Source organism: Oncorhynchus clarkii, chromosome 24, assembly GCF_045791955.1.
Source record: "Oncorhynchus clarkii lewisi isolate Uvic-CL-2024 chromosome 24, UVic_Ocla_1.0, whole genome shotgun sequence".
In the NCBI taxonomy this organism is placed as follows: domain Eukaryota; kingdom Metazoa; phylum Chordata; class Actinopteri; order Salmoniformes; family Salmonidae; genus Oncorhynchus; species Oncorhynchus clarkii.
In genome coordinates, this window is record NC_092170.1 from 39,487,749 (window position 1) to 39,508,375 (window position 20,627).

Below are 20,627 nucleotides of genomic sequence, written 5' to 3' on the forward strand. Positions count from 1 at the left end.
TCTCGCAGAGCTCCACAGCACAAAAGATTCGTATGAACACCTTGCAACTGGATCTGTAACTGTTGAAAAAAAAAACGCCTATCTTTGAACATCCCCAATATGTCATTGTACGATTTCTCTTAAATGACGATAGATAAATGGCTGGTTCTTTTTTTATTGACACCGGAGGCTCCTTGACTTTGACGTGAAGTGGAAAAATAATTTCTCTATTTCCATTTTGGACCTTTAATTCCAGAGAAATTGCCATAACTCAAACACCGTTGAGGCCTAGACGCCATCTTGTTCTGGGCCAACTGCCCATTATGCCAAACCTACGCTCACCAAGTTTCGGCTTCGAAATACTTTCCGTTTTCGAGATAAGGCCCCGTCGTGATTCGTGATGTTTTGTACAATTGCAATATGATTCCTTATGCCCTCTTGTGGGAATTTCCGGGACAGCGGAAAAATTGACCAAAATTTGATTATTTTATAAAACGGAAACCGAATGTCCAACAAAGTTCATTTGATGACTTCCCGGTAGGTCCGGCCCTACCGCACGGCCCGACGCCGACCGCGAATTTTAGAAATGTTTTCGGAAGTCTAGTAAGGGACCGTACATTTCCAATATGGACTTTCTCACTAACTATACACGAAATGTCAAAATGTTCCCTTAAGGTATGATGGTGCCACATTGAAAGTCACTGTGCTCTGCAGTAAGGCCATTCGACTGCCAATGTTTGTCTATGGAGATTGCATGACTGTGTGCTCGATTTTATACACCTGTCAGCAATGGGTGTGGCTGAAATATATCTGAATCCAATAATTTGAAGGGGTGTCTACATACTTTTGTATATATAGTTTATTTTATTAGTAATAACGTTTATAATACATTCTCTACTGAGTTATGAGCAATATTGACCATGTACCATAGGTTAAATATTTATCTTAGGTTAGGAAGAAGTTATTCTGAAATAAAACAGGACAATCTTCATGAGATTTTATGATGAGTTACTGTATGTATAAACATTTGACTTATCTGCACACATCTTGGTAAAACAAGTATATACTCTAATTAAACAAGCAGTACACAGAAGGCTGAGTACTTTCCCTTTGCGCAGCAGCAGCAGGGGGGATGAAAAAGGATGTGTTATACAGTATTAGACAAGTAGTGTAGCACAGAAAATACATATTTTTCAAACGTGATTATTTAGCACTCAGCAATTTGCGAAGACATTTCTTTAAAGTGCTAGCTACACGAAAGAAAAGCTCATTTAATAATCAAGTCGTACATACTTGAATAGCCACAGCTGAGCACGTCACAAGTGTTTGTTTCAATTCCTCCCCATGACATGTTTCTTGGTATTTTTCTCTGGTTTTATAAAAAGTATATAACATTTTGGAGCAAAAATACAAATCAATAATCCAAAGGCGGAAGACAGAATAGCGAAGATCTCCACAGCTACAGTGAACTTCCCAGGAGAACTGACATAAGCTGGGATAAAGGTGATCCAGACTGCACAGAATATGAGCATGCTGAAGGTGATGAATTTGGCCTCGTTGAAGTTATCAGGCAGCTTTCGAGCCAGAAAAGCCAGAACCAAACATATCCCTGCAAGAATACCTATATATCCCAACACTGCATAGAATGCAGTCTCGGAACCAGTATTACATTCTAGAACTATCTTCCAATGACTATATCTGAAGTCCCTGTAAGGTGGGTTCAGGTTTAGCCAGAGCACACATATAAATATCTGAACCACGGTGCAGGAGCACACGATGATCCTCTGCTGGGAGGGCCCAAACTTCCCTGCCACGCTGTTGCCGGGCAGGGTAGCCCTGAAGGCTGTTACCACCACGATAGTCTTGCCCAGCATGCAGGAGATGCAGAGGGCAAAGGTCACCCCGAAGGTGGTGTGGCGCAGCATGCAGGTCCAGGCGGTGGGCCTGCCGATGAAGGTGAGGGGACAGAGGAAGCACAGGAAGAGAGAGAACAGCAGTAGAGAGCTCAGCTCAGAGTTACTGGCCTTGACCACTGGTGTTTCCTTATAGTGGATGAACACCAGCATGGTGGCAAATGACAGGCAGGCCCCAAGCAGGGACACCATAGTAAGAGCGATTCCCATTGGTTCGTGGTAAGACAGGAACTCGACTGTTTTCAGGATACATTGGTCCCTCCCGTCGTTGGACCAGTACTCCTGTGGACATGGGCTACAGTCCGCTGCTCCTGAATAACTCACACACAACACCAGCTTATAGTTCATTAACAGCACAAATTAGTTTTCATTTTGACTGTTGATACCTGTTGATATTGCAGTGTGTTGACTGTAAACCTACCTGTTAATATTGCATTGTGTTGACTCTAAACCTACCTGTTGATATTGCAGTGTGTTGACTGCTGGCTTACCCGTTGCATTGGCTATTGTCCCATCAGCACAGGGGATGCAATCAAAACAGCAGACAGATTTTCCTTTGATTTGGGCTTTTCTGGTTCCAACAGGGCAGATTTGAGAGCACACTGCAACAGGAATCTAATGAGGAAAGTAAATATGTATAGTAGTGGTATTATATTATATTGTTATTAGTAGTAGTTTGCAATGTTCCATGCAAATACTGTCAATAAATAAATTATTGTAACTCATCTTTCTACCCTAAATATTCTGTCAAAGGTGTGTTGCTATAGCTACCAGTTTCCCTGTCCTCCAGACTATGCTATCTTCCTGGATGCTGAGCTTGTAGGCCTGGTTAGCAGCTAAGCCAAACTGGCCCACAGTCACATGCTGCACCTGCCCTGCCCTCAGCTGCCAGTTGATGACGTCATACGAGGCAGGGGGGTCTCCATTTTCGTCAAAGAACACAGCCTCACCGAATTGATTTATGAAATGCACAGTCTTCAGTTGATCACTGACCTATCGATTAGAAGAAGGAGAAAAGATGAATGTTTTTGCATGAATAGTAGTAGGACAAGAAAAAGCCAATGCTTTTTATCCCCCTCCTCAGCTCACCTCATTAGGCTGTATCTGTGATAGATTTACACATGGTCTCATCGTGCCTTCTCTTTCTGTTTTGCAAAATATTAAGTGATGAAGGGCATGTGCAACAGCATACACTGCCTTATACACATTATAAGACACTCTCAGCTGTGTGACATTGAAGAACAGATCCTGTGAGTCCACAAGTGTCTCCGCTCCAGTACACGTCTTACTGCTCCTCTCAGAGACTGAGGGCTCACCGGCTGAGAGAGGCCGACAACCCACCATCTTCTCCCAGAAATCCCTCACAAAGGCAGCCTTTCGATCTGTGTATGGACTGATGCCCATGAGAAAGTGTCGTAGCTTTGGGATGGCCATCTTTCGCACCACAAATCCTATGGCACCACCGAAGGAGCTATATATTTCAGGGGTGGAGGGCCGGGCTGCTGTGATCCAAGCCTCGCTGGCGATCCACTGAATGTGTGTTATGTTCTGCCTCACCACCTCCCTCATCAGAGGGTAAAGGTCACCCTCAGGAACAAATGACAGGATGACTTGGACTGTTGATTGTTTGATCATGTCCACCACATCAAGGATTTTACTGCTTGGGTAGGTTCGTAACACTGTCCCAACGAACGCAATGCAAACCCCAAGTTTTTTAACCTCTTCAGTGAAGGCTTGGACCCCATTCCGGCCATAGTCATTATCGGACTGTATCGCCCCAATCCAAGTCCAGCCAAAGTGCTTGACCAGGGCTGCTAAAGCCTTTGCCTGATGGTAGTCGCTGGGGATGGTGCGGAAGAATGTGGGGTATTTACCTTTATCACTCAGACATGCACATGTAGAGAAGTAACTGACCTGATAAAATGCAGAAAAAAATAAAATAATAATGGGACGAAGAAGAAAGTCAATGAAAAGCTTTCTCTCTTTACTCTAAGTATGCTTTTTGATTTAAAAGCTTTACAATTAGGCAAACACATCACACATCTGACATGCAAACATTACAGGATATCAAGCGCATCGGTATTGTACACCTTTTCAATATAGCTAGACACCCGTCATGGATGAAGCATGTGGGTCTTACCATTGGCACTCTGAATGGTCCCAGTGTTCCAGCCACAGCCAGGGACTGAGAGGAGCCTGATTCAGCTATTAGGGCAGATATAGTAGGTAGGCATGGGGCAGTGGGCTCGATCTCCTCTGGACTGCTAACCAACGTCAGAGCAGCCCGTAAAGTATTGGTGGGAGACGCACACGAGTCAAGGATCCTGTAGCCTAGAGAGACGTTGGGTAGTAGACTACTGTCTTTGTTTATTTCATCAATCGCAAACATCATCACTTGGGTCCAGCGAAAGGCCCGCAAGTCAAATCTGCCAGAGTAGGTTTTCAGGAGAAGAAAAGGGTAAAAAAAAGTGTTAATAATCAGACTGAACAGACATACACACAACTGTTATCTCATGGTACAGAAGGGTGACACACTTACCCAGCACACTTCACTTTATCAGGCTCCTTCACAAAAGAGGCACTGCTGTCCTCTTGTTTGTTGAATACAGGGAAAATGCCCCCTATCATGACATCCCCTGCTTTGAACAAACTAGGCATGTCAAACCGGCCCAATAGTTCACAGGCAAACACTGTGTGGATGCAAAGCAATGGCAATGAGCCGAGTATGACCCTCTCTAGTCCACACATGATCGCTCAGCATCTTGTGACCGGGTTCCGTTCTATGTCTGGGCTTTATATACACCTCTGTTCCTGTTGGGGATGTGTGTATGTTTGGGATGTGTGTGTGTTGGGCATGTGTGTGTGTGTGTGTGTTGGGGACAGGCAGGAGGTGTGCCCACTGGAAAACATCCTTAGTGATGCTTCTCCCAGAGGGTTCAGCACTGGCATTCTTGGATTGGCACCACTTGGCAAAAATAGTGGGTACAACAAAATGATATACACATAGCTTAAAAGGGACTATAGAACAATAGAGAATAAAGAACCTATCTATTTCTATTGTAGAGGGGGACTAAAACCTTTAAAAACACGGAATTCTCAATAAAAAAAATTTAACGGCTTTATGGAACATTAAACATGGTAGTAACACTTTACAGTAAGGATCTTTAAATAGCTACCACACATTTAAGCTAACTTTACTGGACTTGACTTGGCAAAATGTATCTGAAGTTTATTTTAAGAAAAGCGAAGAATAGATTACAGTTTGTCCTGGCACTCACTGCGAGGAACCATCTACCATCTATTAGAAAGGGAACGAGGAATCATGGCCGTGTTTGTAATATATAGCAGTACCGGTGTGGACAGAAGAGGGCGCCACATGCCTGTTTCTAATGTGAGGTTGCTTCAAATCCTCTTGATAAGACAAATATATTACTAATATCATCAATATCAATACATCATAGCACGTTTTTGTGCTCATTCACTAGTTTTTACATGATTAAGTAGAATCCTGTTGAGTAAGTATGCTAAAGGGTTATATTTTGACAATGTGGCCCTTTATGTTTATAGCACCCCAGTATCTCTACTTGCACATTCATCTTCTGCACATCTATCACTCCAGTGTTTAATTGCTACATTGTAATTACTTCGCCACTACGGCCTATTTATTGCCTTACCTGCCTAATCTTACCTCGTTTGCACACACTGTTTATGGATTTTTTCTATTGTGTTATTGTACGTTTGTTTATTCCATATGTAACTCTGTGTTGTTGTTTGTGTCACACTGCTTTGCTTTATCTTGGCCAGGTTGCAGTTTTAAATGAGAACTTGTTCTCAACTAGCCTACCTGGTTAAATAAAGGTGTTCTCAACTGGCCTACCTGATTAAATAAAGGTGTTCTCAACTGGCCTACCTGGTTAAATAAAGGTGTTCTCAACTAGCCTACCTGGTTAAATAAAAGTGTTCTCAACTGGCCTACCTGGTTAAATAAAGGTGTTCTCAACTAGCCTACCTGGTTAAATAAAGGTTAAATAAATATATATATATCTAAGCTGGAGGCAGCTAGAGGTGGCCCTTTATCTAACTTCCTTCATAATCGACACAAAGACATAAAAATGGCATCCACAAAATATCCCTTTAAAAGTATCATTGATATTCCTAAAACATGAGTTGACAATGATACTGTTGCTGATTCCTGTTGCTGATTCCTGTTGTCATGTATTTTTAATTTTTATATTTTTATTTCACCTTTATTTAACCAGGTAGGCTAGTTGAGAACAAGTTCTCATTTACAACTGCGACCTGGCCAAGATAAAGCAAAGCAGTTTGACACATACAACAACACAGAGTTACACATGGAGTAAAACAAACATACAGTCAATAATACAGTAGAAAAATAAGTCTATATACAATATATACAATATACAATGAGATGTTAATAGGATTTGTTGTCCCACTACAGACAGGTGCATATAACAAAAAATATGATATTGTGATAACTATAAACGTTTATACTAACATCACAGATCTGAGGTCAAAAGGATGTGTATTTCCTGTAATTCTTGTGAAAACGTTAAATGTAGTAGCACATTCTGTCCACCATAAGTAAATTAGCTTATAATAAATCATTTCCAATGTCAAATGAAGAACGTTCAAAATGTTCAACATGAAAACCCAACAATGATATCTATTTCTTACTACTTTAACCATGGAGAGAGTTTAAAAATTCATGCAATCAGGGGCGAGTGGGGTACGGAAGCAATCTTTCCTCATTGAAAACCATGCTGCCAAGCCTGATTTCAGGCATTAACGACACACATACAGAGATGCTCGCTCTTAATTTGATTTTGTTGTTGAGATTTTTCCTGCATGCAAACTTTTAGTGTATTCAAGGTTTAAAAAGGCTTCTAACGTTTGTAATTTCCCCTTTAACATTTCAAACTTGTATATACTGTATAAATAAAAACAATATAAATATATAATATTTATATATAATACGTAAAATATATATAATATAAACATGTCCAACCGGCTTCACAACAGCCGACCACGTGTAACCACGCCAGCCCAGGACCTCCACGTCCAGGTTCTTCACCTGCGGGAACGTCTGAGCCCAGCCACCCAGACAGCTGATAAAATTGTGGGTTTGCACAACCAAAGAATTTCTGCACAGACTGTCAGAAACCGTCTCAACCCACCAGAAACAATCCTAAATCCGTAAACATGGCACCCTCATAGATATTATCCTGACCAGCTTGCCCTCCAAATACACCTCTGCTGCTTTCAATCAGGATGTCAGCGATCACTGCCTTATTGCCTGCATCCACTATGGGTCCGTGGTCAAACGACCACCCCTCATCACTGTCAGACTTTCCCTAAAACACTTCTGCGAGCAGCCCTTTCTAATCGACCTGGAAGGATATTGACCTCATCCCGTCAGTCGAGGATGCCTGGTCGTTCTTTAAAGGTAATTTTCCCACCATCTTAAATAAGCATAAATAAGCATAAATAAGCATGCCCTTATCAAAAAAAATAGAACTTAGAACAGATATAGAACATATATAGCCCTTGACCAGCACAACAACATTCTGTGGCGGACTGCAATAGCATCGAATCGTCCCCGCGATATGCAACTGTTCAGGGAAGTCAGGAACCAATACACGCACTCAGTCAGGAAAGCAAAGGCTAGCATTTTCAAACAGAAATTTGCATCCTGTAGCTCTAACTCAAAAAAGCTTTTGGACACTGTAAAGTCCATGGAGAACAATAGCACCTCCTCCCAGCTGTCCACAGATAAATCCATGATAATCTAAAATTTCAATAAGCATTTCTCTAAGGCTGACCGTGCTTTCCTCCTGTCTACCCCAACCCCGGTCAACAGCTCCGCACCCCCCCCCCCCCCCCCCCAGCTACTTGCCTGAGCCGCCCCCGATTCTCCTTCACCCAAATCCAGATAGAATATGTTCTGAAAGAGCTGCAAAACCTGGACCAGTACAAATCAGCTGGGCTAGACAATCTGGGCCATCTCTTTCTAAAACTATCTGCCACCATTGTTGCAACCCCTAACCCCTGAGATCACTAAAGATTGGAAAGCTGCTGCGGTCATCCCCTTCTTCAAAGGGGGTGACACTCTAGGCCCAAACTGTTATATACCTATATCCATCCTGCCCTGCCTTTCTAAAGTCTTCGAAAGCCAAGTTAATAAACAGATCACAGACCATTTCGAATCCCACCATACCTCCGCTGTGCAATCTGGTTTCAGAGCTGGTCTCTGAATGAGTGGACACTGTAGTGTCCCAGAGGTTTTTCATCCGCTCGACCGAGAGCGCGCCTTTCTTGTTTTCCTTTTATATTGACAAAGCTTTTGTCCGGTTGAAATATTATTGATTATTATGACTAAAAACAACCTGAGGATTGATTATAAACATTGTTTGACATGTTTCTGCAAACTTTACTGATACATTTCAGATTTTCCGTCTGCCTGTTGTGACTGCCTTTGAGCCTGTGGATTACTGAACAAAACGTGCGAACAAAACGGAGGTTTTTGGATATACAGAGGGACTTTAACAAAACAACCATGAATTGAGTAAATGGGAGTCTTGGGAGTGCAACCATATGAAGATCATCAAAGGTAAGTGGTTAATTTTATCACTATTTCTGACTTTTGTAACTCCTCTAATTGGCTGGTTACTGTTTGTAATGATTTATCTGCTGGGCGCTGTTCTCAGATAATCGCATGGTTTGCTTTCGCCATAAAGCCTTTTTGAAATCTGACACATCGGTTGGATTAACAAGAAGTTAATCTTTAAGCCGATGTATAACACTTGTGGATGTTTTATGAATTTCTATAATGAGTATTGCTGTTTTTGAATTTGGCGCTCCACAATTTCACTGGATGTTGGCCAGGTGGGACGCTAGCGTCCCACAGACCATAGAGAAGTTAACTAACCTCCGAACGAGCTTCAATGCCATACAACACTCCTTCCGTGGCCTCCAACTGCTATTAAACGCTAGTAAAACCAAATGCATGCTTTTCAACCCTTCGTTGCCCGCACCTGCCCGCCCGACTAGCATCACTACTCTGGACAGCTCTGACCTAGAAGAGGAGACTTACAATTCCCTCACTAACTTTAAACATCAGCTATCTGAGCAGCTAACCGATCGCTGCAGCTGTATATAGTCCATCTGTAAATAGCCCACCTAATCTACCTACCTCATCCCCATATTGTTTTTATTTACTTTTCTGCTCTTTTGCACACCAGTATCACGACTTGCACATCATCATCTGCTCATTTATCACTCCAGTGTTAATCTGTTAAATTGTAATGACTTCGCTATTATGGCCTATTTATTGCCTTACCTCCTCACTCCATTTGCACACACTGTATATAGACTTTATTTTTTTTCTATTGTGTTATCACCGCCTGGTATGGAAACCGCTCAGCTTCCGCCCATTGCCACCCCGACTATTTTCATTAGCTGGCTATCTGGATATGACTCTAGACAGTTAGCCATCACGAAGCTACCCGTAGTTACTGTATGTCAGAGAATGGTGCATTATTGGTAATTCCTGAGATGCCTGGAATAATGGATAATGTTGAAAGTCTTCTGTACTTCTGTATATGTAAAGTGTAATATTGGGATGTAAACTCACAATGTAACATGTTCTAACTCTATATCTGACATAGTACAGGTGCCCTCTTTATTTTAAGCCAATAACCATGTGTGTGAGGTGTACACTTTTGTTTCAAAGTAGATTGGTTTGAGACAACCCAGAAACAGTCTGCGTGACTGATTTAGCCCACTGCTATATGTTTAGGCTTAAAATGATAGGACCATACTGTACCTAGTGTGCTGATCACACCCCTATTTCAGCCTACTTGTTGGAGACCTGAATCAAATTTCAATGTAATGGACGCAGCTGGCTGATGAATGTCGTCTGTTGTGTGTGAGCTCTTTGTAATAATGAAAAGGGGGTTTAGGCCTCTGATTCTCACAATGGGCAGTACTACTACTATGTGCTCCATTCACTGCTATGTCAGTGGGGAGCCCAGCAGGGCTACAGCTCAAGCAGGTAACATATAGATGTAGGATCTTAATTTGATCACTCTTTTGTTGGTGAGAAAAGGCAAACTTGTAGTGTATTTAAGCAATAAGGCCCGAGGGGGTGTGGTATATGGCCAATATACCACGGTTAAGGGCTGTTCTTATTACGCAAAGCGGAGTTCCTGGATACAGCCCTTAGCCGTGGTATATTGGCCATGTACCACAAACACCAGAGGTGCCTTATTGCTATTATAAACTGGTTAACAACATAATTAGAGCTGCAAAAAGAAAGGTTTTGTCATACCCGTGGTATACGATCTGATATACCACATATTTCAGCCAATCAGCATTCAGGGCTTGAACCACCCAGTTTATAATTTAGTTTTAAACAGGCTTCTACAGCTCCGCACCCCTCCCCCCCCCCCCCCCCCCCAGCTACTTGCCTGAGCCGCCCCCGATTCTCCTTCACCCAAATCCAGATAGAATATGTTCTGAAAGAGCTGCAAAACCTGGACCAGTACAAATCAGCTGGGCTAGACAATCTGGGCCATCTCTTTCTAAAACTATCTGCCACCATTGTTGCAACCCCTAACCCCTGAGATCACTAAAGATTGGAAAGCTGCTGCGGTCATCCCCTTCTTCAAAGGGGGTGACACTCTAGGCCCAAACTGTTATATACCTATATCCATCCTGCCCTGCCTTTCTAAAGTCTTCGAAAGCCAAGTTAATAAACAGATCACAGACCATTTCGAATCCCACCATACCTCCGCTGTGCAATCTGGTTTCAGAGCTGGTCTCTGAATGAGTGGACACTGTAGTGTCCCAGAGGTTTTTCATCCGCTCGACCGAGAGCGCGCCTTTCTTGTTTTCCTTTTATATTGACAAAGCTTTTGTCCGGTTGAAATATTATTGATTATTATGACTAAAAACAACCTGAGGATTGATTATAAACATTGTTTGACATGTTTCTGCGAACTTTACTGATACATTTCAGATTTTCCGTCTGCCTGTTGTGACTGCCTTTGAGCCTGTGGATTACTGAACAAAACGTGCGAACAAAACGGAGGTTTTTGGATATAAAGAGGGACTTTAACAAAACAACCATGAATTGAGTAAATGGGAGTCTTGGGAGTGCAACCATATGAAGATCATCAAAGGTAAGTGGTTAATTTTATCACTATTTCTGACTTTTGTAACTCCTCTAATTGGCTGGTTACTGTTTGTAATGATTTATCTGCTGGGCGCTGTTCTCAGATAATCGCATGGTTTGCTTTCGCCATAAAGCCTTTTTGAAATCTGACACATCGGTTGGATTAACAAGAAGTTAATCTTTAAGCCGATGTATAACACTTGTGGATGTTTTATGAATTTCTATAATGAGTATTGCTGTTTTTGAATTTGGCGCTCCACAATTTCACTGGATGTTGGCCAGGTGGGACGCTAGCGTCCCACAGACCATAGAGAAGTTAACTAACCTCCGAACGAGCTTCAATGCCATACAACACTCCTTCCGTGGCCTCCAACTGCTATTAAACGCTAGTAAAACCAAATGCATGCTTTTCAACCCTTCGTTGCCCGCACCTGCCCGCCCGACTAGCATCACTACTCTGGACAGCTCTGACCTAGAAGAGGAGACTTACAATTCCCTCACTAACTTTAAACATCAGCTATCTGAGCAGCTAACCGATCGCTGCAGCTGTATATAGTCCATCTGTAAATAGCCCACCTAATCTACCTACCTCATCCCCATATTGTTTTTATTTACTTTTCTGCTCTTTTGCACACCAGTATCACGACTTGCACATCATCATCTGCTCATTTATCACTCCAGTGTTAATCTGTTAAATTGTAATGACTTCGCTATTATGGCCTATTTATTGCCTTACCTCCTCACTCCATTTGCACACACTGTATATAGACTTTATTTTTTTTCTATTGTGTTATCACCGCCTGGTATGGAAACCGCTCAGCTTCCGCCCATTGCCACCCCGACTATTTTCATTAGCTGGCTATCTGGATATGACTCTAGACAGTTAGCCATCACGAAGCTACCCGTAGTTACTGTATGTCAGAGAATGGTGCATTATTGGTAATTCCTGAGATGCCTGGAATAATGGATAATGTTGAAAGTCTTCTGTACTTCTGTATATGTAAAGTGTAATATTGGGATGTAAACTCACAATGTAACATGTTCTAACTCTATATCTGACATAGTACAGGTGCCCTCTTTATTTTAAGCCAATAACCATGTGTGTGAGGTGTACACTTTTGTTTCAAAGTAGATTGGTTTGAGACAACCCAGAAACAGTCTGCGTGACTGATTTAGCCCACTGCTATATGTTTAGGCTTAAAATGATAGGACCATACTGTACCTAGTGTGCTGATCACACCCCTATTTCAGCCTACTTGTTGGAGACCTGAATCAAATTTCAATGTAATGGACGCAGCTGGCTGATGAATGTCGTCTGTTGTGTGTGAGCTCTTTGTAATAATGAAAAGGGGGTTTAGGCCTCTGATTCTCACAATGGGCAGTACTACTACTATGTGCTCCATTCACTGCTATGTCAGTGGGGAGCCCAGCAGGGCTACAGCTCAAGCAGGTAACATATAGATGTAGGATCTTAATTTGATCACTCTTTTGTTGGTGAGAAAAGGCAAACTTGTAGTGTATTTAAGCAATAAGGCCCGAGGGGGTGTGGTATATGGCCAATATACCACGGTTAAGGGCTGTTCTTATTACGCAAAGCGGAGTTCCTGGATACAGCCCTTAGCCGTGGTATATTGGCCATGTACCACAAACACCAGAGGTGCCTTATTGCTATTATAAACTGGTTAACAACATAATTAGAGCTGCAAAAAGAAAGGTTTTGTCATACCCGTGGTATACGATCTGATATACCACATATTTCAGCCAATCAGCATTCAGGGCTTGAACCACCCAGTTTATAATTTAGTTTTAAACAGGCTTCTACAGCTCCGCACCCCTCCCCCCCCCCCCCCAGCTACTTGCCTGAGCCGCCCCCGATTCTCCTTCACCCAAATCCAGATAGAATATGTTCTGAAAGAGCTGCAAAACCTGGACCAGTACAAATCAGCTGGGCTAGACAATCTGGGCCATCTCTTTCTAAAACTATCTGCCACCATTGTTGCAACCCCTAACCCCTGAGATCACTAAAGATTGGAAAGCTGCTGCGGTCATCCCCTTCTTCAAAGGGGGTGACACTCTAGGCCCAAACTGTTATATACCTATATCCATCCTGCCCTGCCTTTCTAAAGTCTTCGAAAGCCAAGTTAATAAACAGATCACAGACCATTTCGAATCCCACCATACCTCCGCTGTGCAATCTGGTTTCAGAGCTGGTCTCTGAATGAGTGGACACTGTAGTGTCCCAGAGGTTTTTCATCCGCTCGACCGAGAGCGCGCCTTTCTTGTTTTCCTTTTATATTGACAAAGCTTTTGTCCGGTTGAAATATTATTGATTATTATGACTAAAAACAACCTGAGGATTGATTATAAACATTGTTTGACATGTTTCTGCGAACTTTACTGATACATTTCAGATTTTCCGTCTGCCTGTTGTGACTGCCTTTGAGCCTGTGGATTACTGAACAAAACGTGCGAACAAAACGGAGGTTTTTGGATATAAAGAGGGACTTTAACAAAACAACCATGAATTGAGTAAATGGGAGTCTTGGGAGTGCAACCATATGAAGATCATCAAAGGTAAGTGGTTAATTTTATCACTATTTCTGACTTTTGTAACTCCTCTAATTGGCTGGTTACTGTTTGTAATGATTTATCTGCTGGGCGCTGTTCTCAGATAATCGCATGGTTTGCTTTCGCCATAAAGCCTTTTTGAAATCTGACACATCGGTTGGATTAACAAGAAGTTAATCTTTAAGCCGATGTATAACACTTGTGGATGTTTTATGAATTTCTATAATGAGTATTGCTGTTTTTGAATTTGGCGCTCCACAATTTCACTGGATGTTGGCCAGGTGGGACGCTAGCGTCCCACAGACCATAGAGAAGTTAACTAACCTCCGAACGAGCTTCAATGCCATACAACACTCCTTCCGTGGCCTCCAACTGCTATTAAACGCTAGTAAAACCAAATGCATGCTTTTCAACCCTTCGTTGCCCGCACCTGCCCGCCCGACTAGCATCACTACTCTGGACAGCTCTGACCTAGAAGAGGAGACTTACAATTCCCTCACTAACTTTAAACATCAGCTATCTGAGCAGCTAACCGATCGCTGCAGCTGTATATAGTCCATCTGTAAATAGCCCACCTAATCTACCTACCTCATCCCCATATTGTTTTTATTTACTTTTCTGCTCTTTTGCACACCAGTATCACGACTTGCACATCATCATCTGCTCATTTATCACTCCAGTGTTAATCTGTTAAATTGTAATGACTTCGCTATTATGGCCTATTTATTGCCTTACCTCCTCACTCCATTTGCACACACTGTATATAGACTTTATTTTTTTTCTATTGTGTTATCACCGCCTGGTATGGAAACCGCTCAGCTTCCGCCCATTGCCACCCCGACTATTTTCATTAGCTGGCTATCTGGATATGACTCTAGACAGTTAGCCATCACGAAGCTACCCGTAGTTACTGTATGTCAGAGAATGGTGCATTATTGGTAATTCCTGAGATGCCTGGAATAATGGATAATGTTGAAAGTCTTCTGTACTTCTGTATATGTAAAGTGTAATATTGGGATGTAAACTCACAATGTAACATGTTCTAACTCTATATCTGACATAGTACAGGTGCCCTCTTTATTTTAAGCCAATAACCATGTGTGTGAGGTGTACACTTTTGTTTCAAAGTAGATTGGTTTGAGACAACCCAGAAACAGTCTGCGTGACTGATTTAGCCCACTGCTATATGTTTAGGCTTAAAATGATAGGACCATACTGTACCTAGTGTGCTGATCACACCCCTATTTCAGCCTACTTGTTGGAGACCTGAATCAAATTTCAATGTAATGGACGCAGCTGGCTGATGAATGTCGTCTGTTGTGTGTGAGCTCTTTGTAATAATGAAAAGGGGGTTTAGGCCTCTGATTCTCACAATGGGCAGTACTACTACTATGTGCTCCATTCACTGCTATGTCAGTGGGGAGCCCAGCAGGGCTACAGCTCAAGCAGGTAACATATAGATGTAGGATCTTAATTTGATCACTCTTTTGTTGGTGAGAAAAGGCAAACTTGTAGTGTATTTAAGCAATAAGGCCCGAGGGGGTGTGGTATATGGCCAATATACCACGGTTAAGGGCTGTTCTTATTACGCAAAGCGGAGTTCCTGGATACAGCCCTTAGCCGTGGTATATTGGCCATGTACCACAAACACCAGAGGTGCCTTATTGCTATCATAAACTGGTTAACAACATAATTAGAGCAGCAAAAAGAAAGGTTTTGTCATACCCGTGGTATACGATCTGATATACCACATATTTCAGCCAATCAGCATTCAGGGCTTGAACCACCCAGTTTATAATTTAGTTTTAAACAGGCTTCTAAAGTTTGTAATTTTCGCTTTGCCATTTCAGACTTGAATTTGCCCTAACGAAAAATGTATCAACCTCAGCAAAATGTCCATTCATAATAATCCACGTAATAATTCACATTTCCTGTTGCTGCAGGATTATTTTCCTGCTGTAGCAAACTGGCTCAAATTAAGATGCTACATCTGTAGTCTTGACACCTACAAACAACTCTATTCACCAGAGGTTCAGATACCTTATTATATGGTATAATGTCCTCTAAGGGTTAAAAGATGTACTTCTCAGTTTCATTGATTTGATTGTGGTATGATGTTATGATCACCAGTTTGTTAACCAGAGTTGAGTGTAATGATATTATTGTGTATTTTTGTATTTAGTATGGATCCCCATTAGCTGCTGCCAATGTATGTTGTATTGCACTTAAGGATGCTTTATGCACAGTTGTAGGAAACAGTCACATAATTACATTTTTGTATTGTTGCTTTATTAAGATGACATGACAAGATACATTTCTTAGGAGCGGCAGGTAGCCTAGTGGTTAGAGTGTAGAGGTGGCAGGTAGCCTAGCGGTTAGAGTGTAGAGGTGGCAGGTAGCCTAGTGGTTAGAGTGTAGAGGTGGCAGGTAGCCTAGCGGTTAGAGTGTAGAGGTGGCAGGTAGCCTAGTGGTTAGAGTGTAGAGGTGGCAGGTAGCCTAGCGGTTAGAGTGTAGAGGTGGCAGGTAGCCTAGCAGTTAGAGTGTAGAGGTGGCAGGTAGCCTAGTGGTTAGAGTGTAGAGGTGGCAGGTAGCCTAGCAGTTAGAGTGTAGAGGTGGCAGGTAGCCTAGTGGTTAGAGTGTAGAGGAGGCAGGTAGCCTAGCGGTTAGAGTGTAGAGGTGGCAGGTAGCCTAGCGGTTAGAGTGTAGAGGTGGCAGGTAGCCTAGCAGTTAGAGTGTAGAGGTGGCAGGTAGCCTAGTGGTTAGAGTGTAGAGGTGGCAGGTAGCCTAGCAGTTAGAGTGTAGAGGTGGCAGGTAGCCTAGCGGTTAGAGTGTAGAGGAGGCAGGGTAACCTAGTGGTTAGAGTGTAGAGGAGGCAGGTAGCCTAGCGGTTAGAGTGTAGAGGTGGCAGGTAGCCTAGCGGTTAGAGTGTAGAGGAGGCAGGGTAACCTAGTGGTTAGAGTGTAGAGGAGGCAGGTAGCCTAGCGGTTAGAGTGTAGAGGAGGCAGGGTAACCTAGTGGTTAGAGTGTAGAGGAGGCAGGTAGCCTAGCGGTTAGAGTGTAGAGGTGGCAGGTAGCCTAGCGGTTAGAGTGTAGAGGAGGCAGGGTAACCTAGTGGTTAGAGTGTAGAGGAGGCAGGTAGCCTAGCGGTTAGAGTGTAGAGGTGGCAGGTAGCCTAGTGGTTAGAGTGTAGAGGTGGCAGGTAGCCTAGTGGTTAGAGTGTAGAGGTGGCAGGTAGCCTAGTGGTTAGAGTGTAGAGGTGGCAGGTAGCCTAGTGGTTAGAGTGTAGAGGTGGCAGGTAGCCTAGTGGTTAGAGTGTAGAGGTGGCAGGTAGCCTAGCGGTTAGAGTGTAGAGGTGGCAGGTAGCCTAGTGGTTAGAGTGTAGAGGTGGCAGGTAGCCTAGTGGTTAGAGTGTTGAGGTGGCAGGTAGCCTAGCGTTTAGAGCGTTGGACTAGTAACTAAAGGTGACAAGATCGAATTCTAGAGCTGACAAGGTAGAAATCTGTTATTATGCACCTGAACAAGGCAGTTAGCCCACTGTTCCTAGGCCATCATTGAAAATAAGAATTTGTTGCCTAGTTAAGTAAAAATGTTGTGGTTACAAAGCTATTTTATTACTATGGATAATATTAACAAGTGATTAGAAAACAATGAATTTATGTACAACCGGGATGGGCAACTACAGTCCTCGGCGGGGCCTGATTGGTGTCACTCTTTCCCCCCATCCCTAGCTAACACACCTGATGAAACTAATTGCATTCTAAACCGAAGATCATGATTAGTTGAACATTGGAGTCAGGTTTGTTAGCTGAGACTGGGGCAAAAGTGTGACACCAATTAGGCCCTTGAGGACTGGAGTTGCCCATCCCTCGTGTACAACCTTTCAGTTTCTAGGTTTAGACATCTAGCTATGTTGAATGTATCTCAATGACCAGTTTATACCTTGTTGGTGCCCTGGAGGTTTGCAGCCATGCTGCTAATTGTACATGTATAAGAACAGTCAATAGAATGAACTTAGCTTGCATAGAAGGTAGCTTATTGACCAGAGAGACCAGAACAAAGCACAAGAAGGCTAGGAGCCCTATGTAGGGGAAAGGAGGGGAGACTGTTAACCAAAGCACACAGATCGAGACTTGTATGAGAGTGAAAGCCAGAACGCTGAGTCTCTGCTGTGGAGGACCAAACCATTTCATGACTTTACTGGCTGGAAGCGTAGCCCTGAAGGCCATCAACACCACTATTGTTTTCCCCAGAACACAAGAGATGCAGAGGACGAAGGTGATCCCAAACGCTGTGTGACGCAGCATACAGGACCATTCAGAGGGCCGGCCAATGGCGGTGAGAGGTGAGAGAGAACACAGAGTCTGTGTGATGAGCAGCAGGAAGCTCAGCTTTCTGTTGGCTCTGAGGACTAGGGTGTCTCTGTGAGATCTACTGGTGTAGATCATAAGCCAGAACAGAGCCGTCAGCAGAAGTCCTTCTTCCACCCAGCCATAAGAGACACACCGATGGCTGCTCTGCAGGATATGTGGGATATAGTTACTAGCATCTGGTAAAGAAACACAGCATTTAGAACAATGCGAGGATTTTACACTGTCAATAAGCAAAACATCAAAAAGGCGACATTGTAGCCTGAATAGATCATTGGTTATCTTTAATATGATTTGTGGTATTTAGGGTAATATCACACTGACTTAAAATAGATCATTGGTTATCTTTAATATGATTTGTGGTATTTAGGGTAATATCACACTGACTTAAAATAGATCATTGGTTATCTTTAATATGATTTGTGGTATTTAGGGTAATATCACACTGACTTAAAATAGATCATTGGTTATCTTTAATATGATTTGTGGTATTTAGGGTAATATCACACTGACTTAAAATAGATCATTGGTTATCTTTAATATGATTTGTGGTATTTAGGGTAATATCACACTGACTTAAAATAGATCATTGGTTATCTTTAATATGATTTGTGGTATTTAGGGTAATATCACACTGACTTAAAATAGATCATTGGTTATCTTTAATATGATTTGTGGTATTTAGGGTAATATCACACTGACTTAAAATAGATCATTGGTTATCTTTAATATGATTTGTGGTATTTAGGGTAATATCACACTGACTTAAAATAGATCATTGGTTATCTTTAATATGATTTGTGGTATTTAGGGTAATATCACACTGACTTAAAATAGATCATTGGTTATCTTTAATATGATTTGTGGTATTTAGGGTAATATCACACTGACTTAAAATAGATCATTGGTTATCTTTAATATGATTTGTGGTATTTAGGGTAATATCACACTGACTTAAAATAGATCATTGGTTATCTTTAATATGATTTGTGGTATTTAGGGTAATATCACACTGACTTAAAATAGATCATTGGTTATCTTTAATATGATTTGTGGTATTTAGGGTAATATTACACTGACTTAAAATAGATCATTGGTTATCTTTAATATGATTTGTGGTATTTAGGGTAATATCACACTGACTTAAAATAGATCATTGGTTATCTTTAATATGATTTGTGGTATTTAGGGTAATATCACACTGACTTAAAATAGATCATTGGTTATCTTTAATATGATTTGTGGTATTTAGGGTAATATCACACTGACTTAAAATAGATCATTGGTTATCTTTAATATGATTTGTGGTATTTAGGGTAATATTACACTGACTTAAAATAGATCATTGGTTATCTTTAATATGATTTGTGGTATTTAGGGTAATATCACACTGACTTAAAATAGATCATTGGTTATCTTTAATATGATTTGTGGTATTTAGGGTAATATCACACTGACTTAAAATAGATCATTGGTTATCTTTAATATGATTTGTGGTATTTAGGGTAATATCACACTGACTTAAAATAGATCATTGGTTATCTTTAATATGATTTGTGGTATTTAGGGTAATATCACACTGACTTAAAATAGATCATTGGTTATCTTTAATATGATTTGTGGTATTTAGGGTAATATCACACTGACTTAAAATAGATCATTGGTTATCTTTAATATGATTTGTGGTATTTAGGGTAATATCACACTGACTTAAAATAGATCATTGGTTATCTTTAATATGATTTGTGGTATTTAGGGTAATATCACACTGACTTAAAATAGATCATTGGTTATCTTTAATATGATTTGTGGTATTTAGGGTAATATCACACTGACTTAAAATAGATCATTGGTTATCTTTAATATGATTTGTGGTATTTAGGGTAATATCACACTGACTTAAAATAGATCATTGGTTATCTTTAATATGATTTGTGGTATTTAGGGTAATATCACACTGACTTAAAATAGATCATTGGTTATCTTTAATATGATTTGTGGTATTTAGGGTAATATCACACTGACTTAAAATAGATCATTGGTTATCTTTAATATGATTTGTGGTATTTAGGGTAATATCACACTGACTTAAAATAGATCATTGGTTATCTTTAATATGATTTGTGGTATTTAGGGTAATATCACACTGACTTAAAATAGATCATTGGTTATCTTTAATATGATTTGTGGTATTTAGGGTAATATCACACTGACTTAAAATAGATCATTGGTTATCTTTAATATGATTTGTGGTATTTAGGGTAATATCACACTGACTTAAAATAGATCATTGGTTATCTTTAATATGATTTGTGGTATTTAGGGTAATATCACACTGACTTAAAATAGATCATTGGTTATCTTTAATATGATTTGTGGTATTTAGGGTAATATCACACTGACTTAAAATAGATCATTGGTTATCTTTAATATGATTTGTGGTATTTAGGGTAATATCACACTGACTTAAAATAGATCATTGGTTATCTTTAATATGATTTGTGGTATTTAGGGTAATATCACACTGACTTAAAATAGATCATTGGTTATCTTTAATATGATTTGTGGTATTTAGGGTAATATCACACTGACTTAAAATAGATCATT

The 20,627-nt window shown here is 41.1% G+C and overlaps 1 protein-coding gene across 1 annotated transcript in view; it reads right to left on the reverse strand.

Moving 5' to 3' along the window:
• Nucleotides 1–1,310: 1,310 nt before the first annotated feature.
• The window catches only part of LOC139382656 (vomeronasal type-2 receptor 1-like), a 32,323-nt gene continuing 13,006 nt past the window's right edge, over nucleotides 1,311–20,627 (reverse strand). Inside the window, 7 exon segments of the mRNA XM_071126746.1 lie at nucleotides 1,311–2,197; nucleotides 2,384–2,507; nucleotides 2,661–2,885; nucleotides 2,982–3,806; nucleotides 4,033–4,318; nucleotides 4,432–4,582; nucleotides 17,852–18,199. Coding sequence (XP_070982847.1) covers nucleotides 1,311–2,197; nucleotides 2,384–2,507; nucleotides 2,661–2,885; nucleotides 2,982–3,806; nucleotides 4,033–4,318; nucleotides 4,432–4,582; nucleotides 17,852–18,199 — 2,846 coding nt within the window.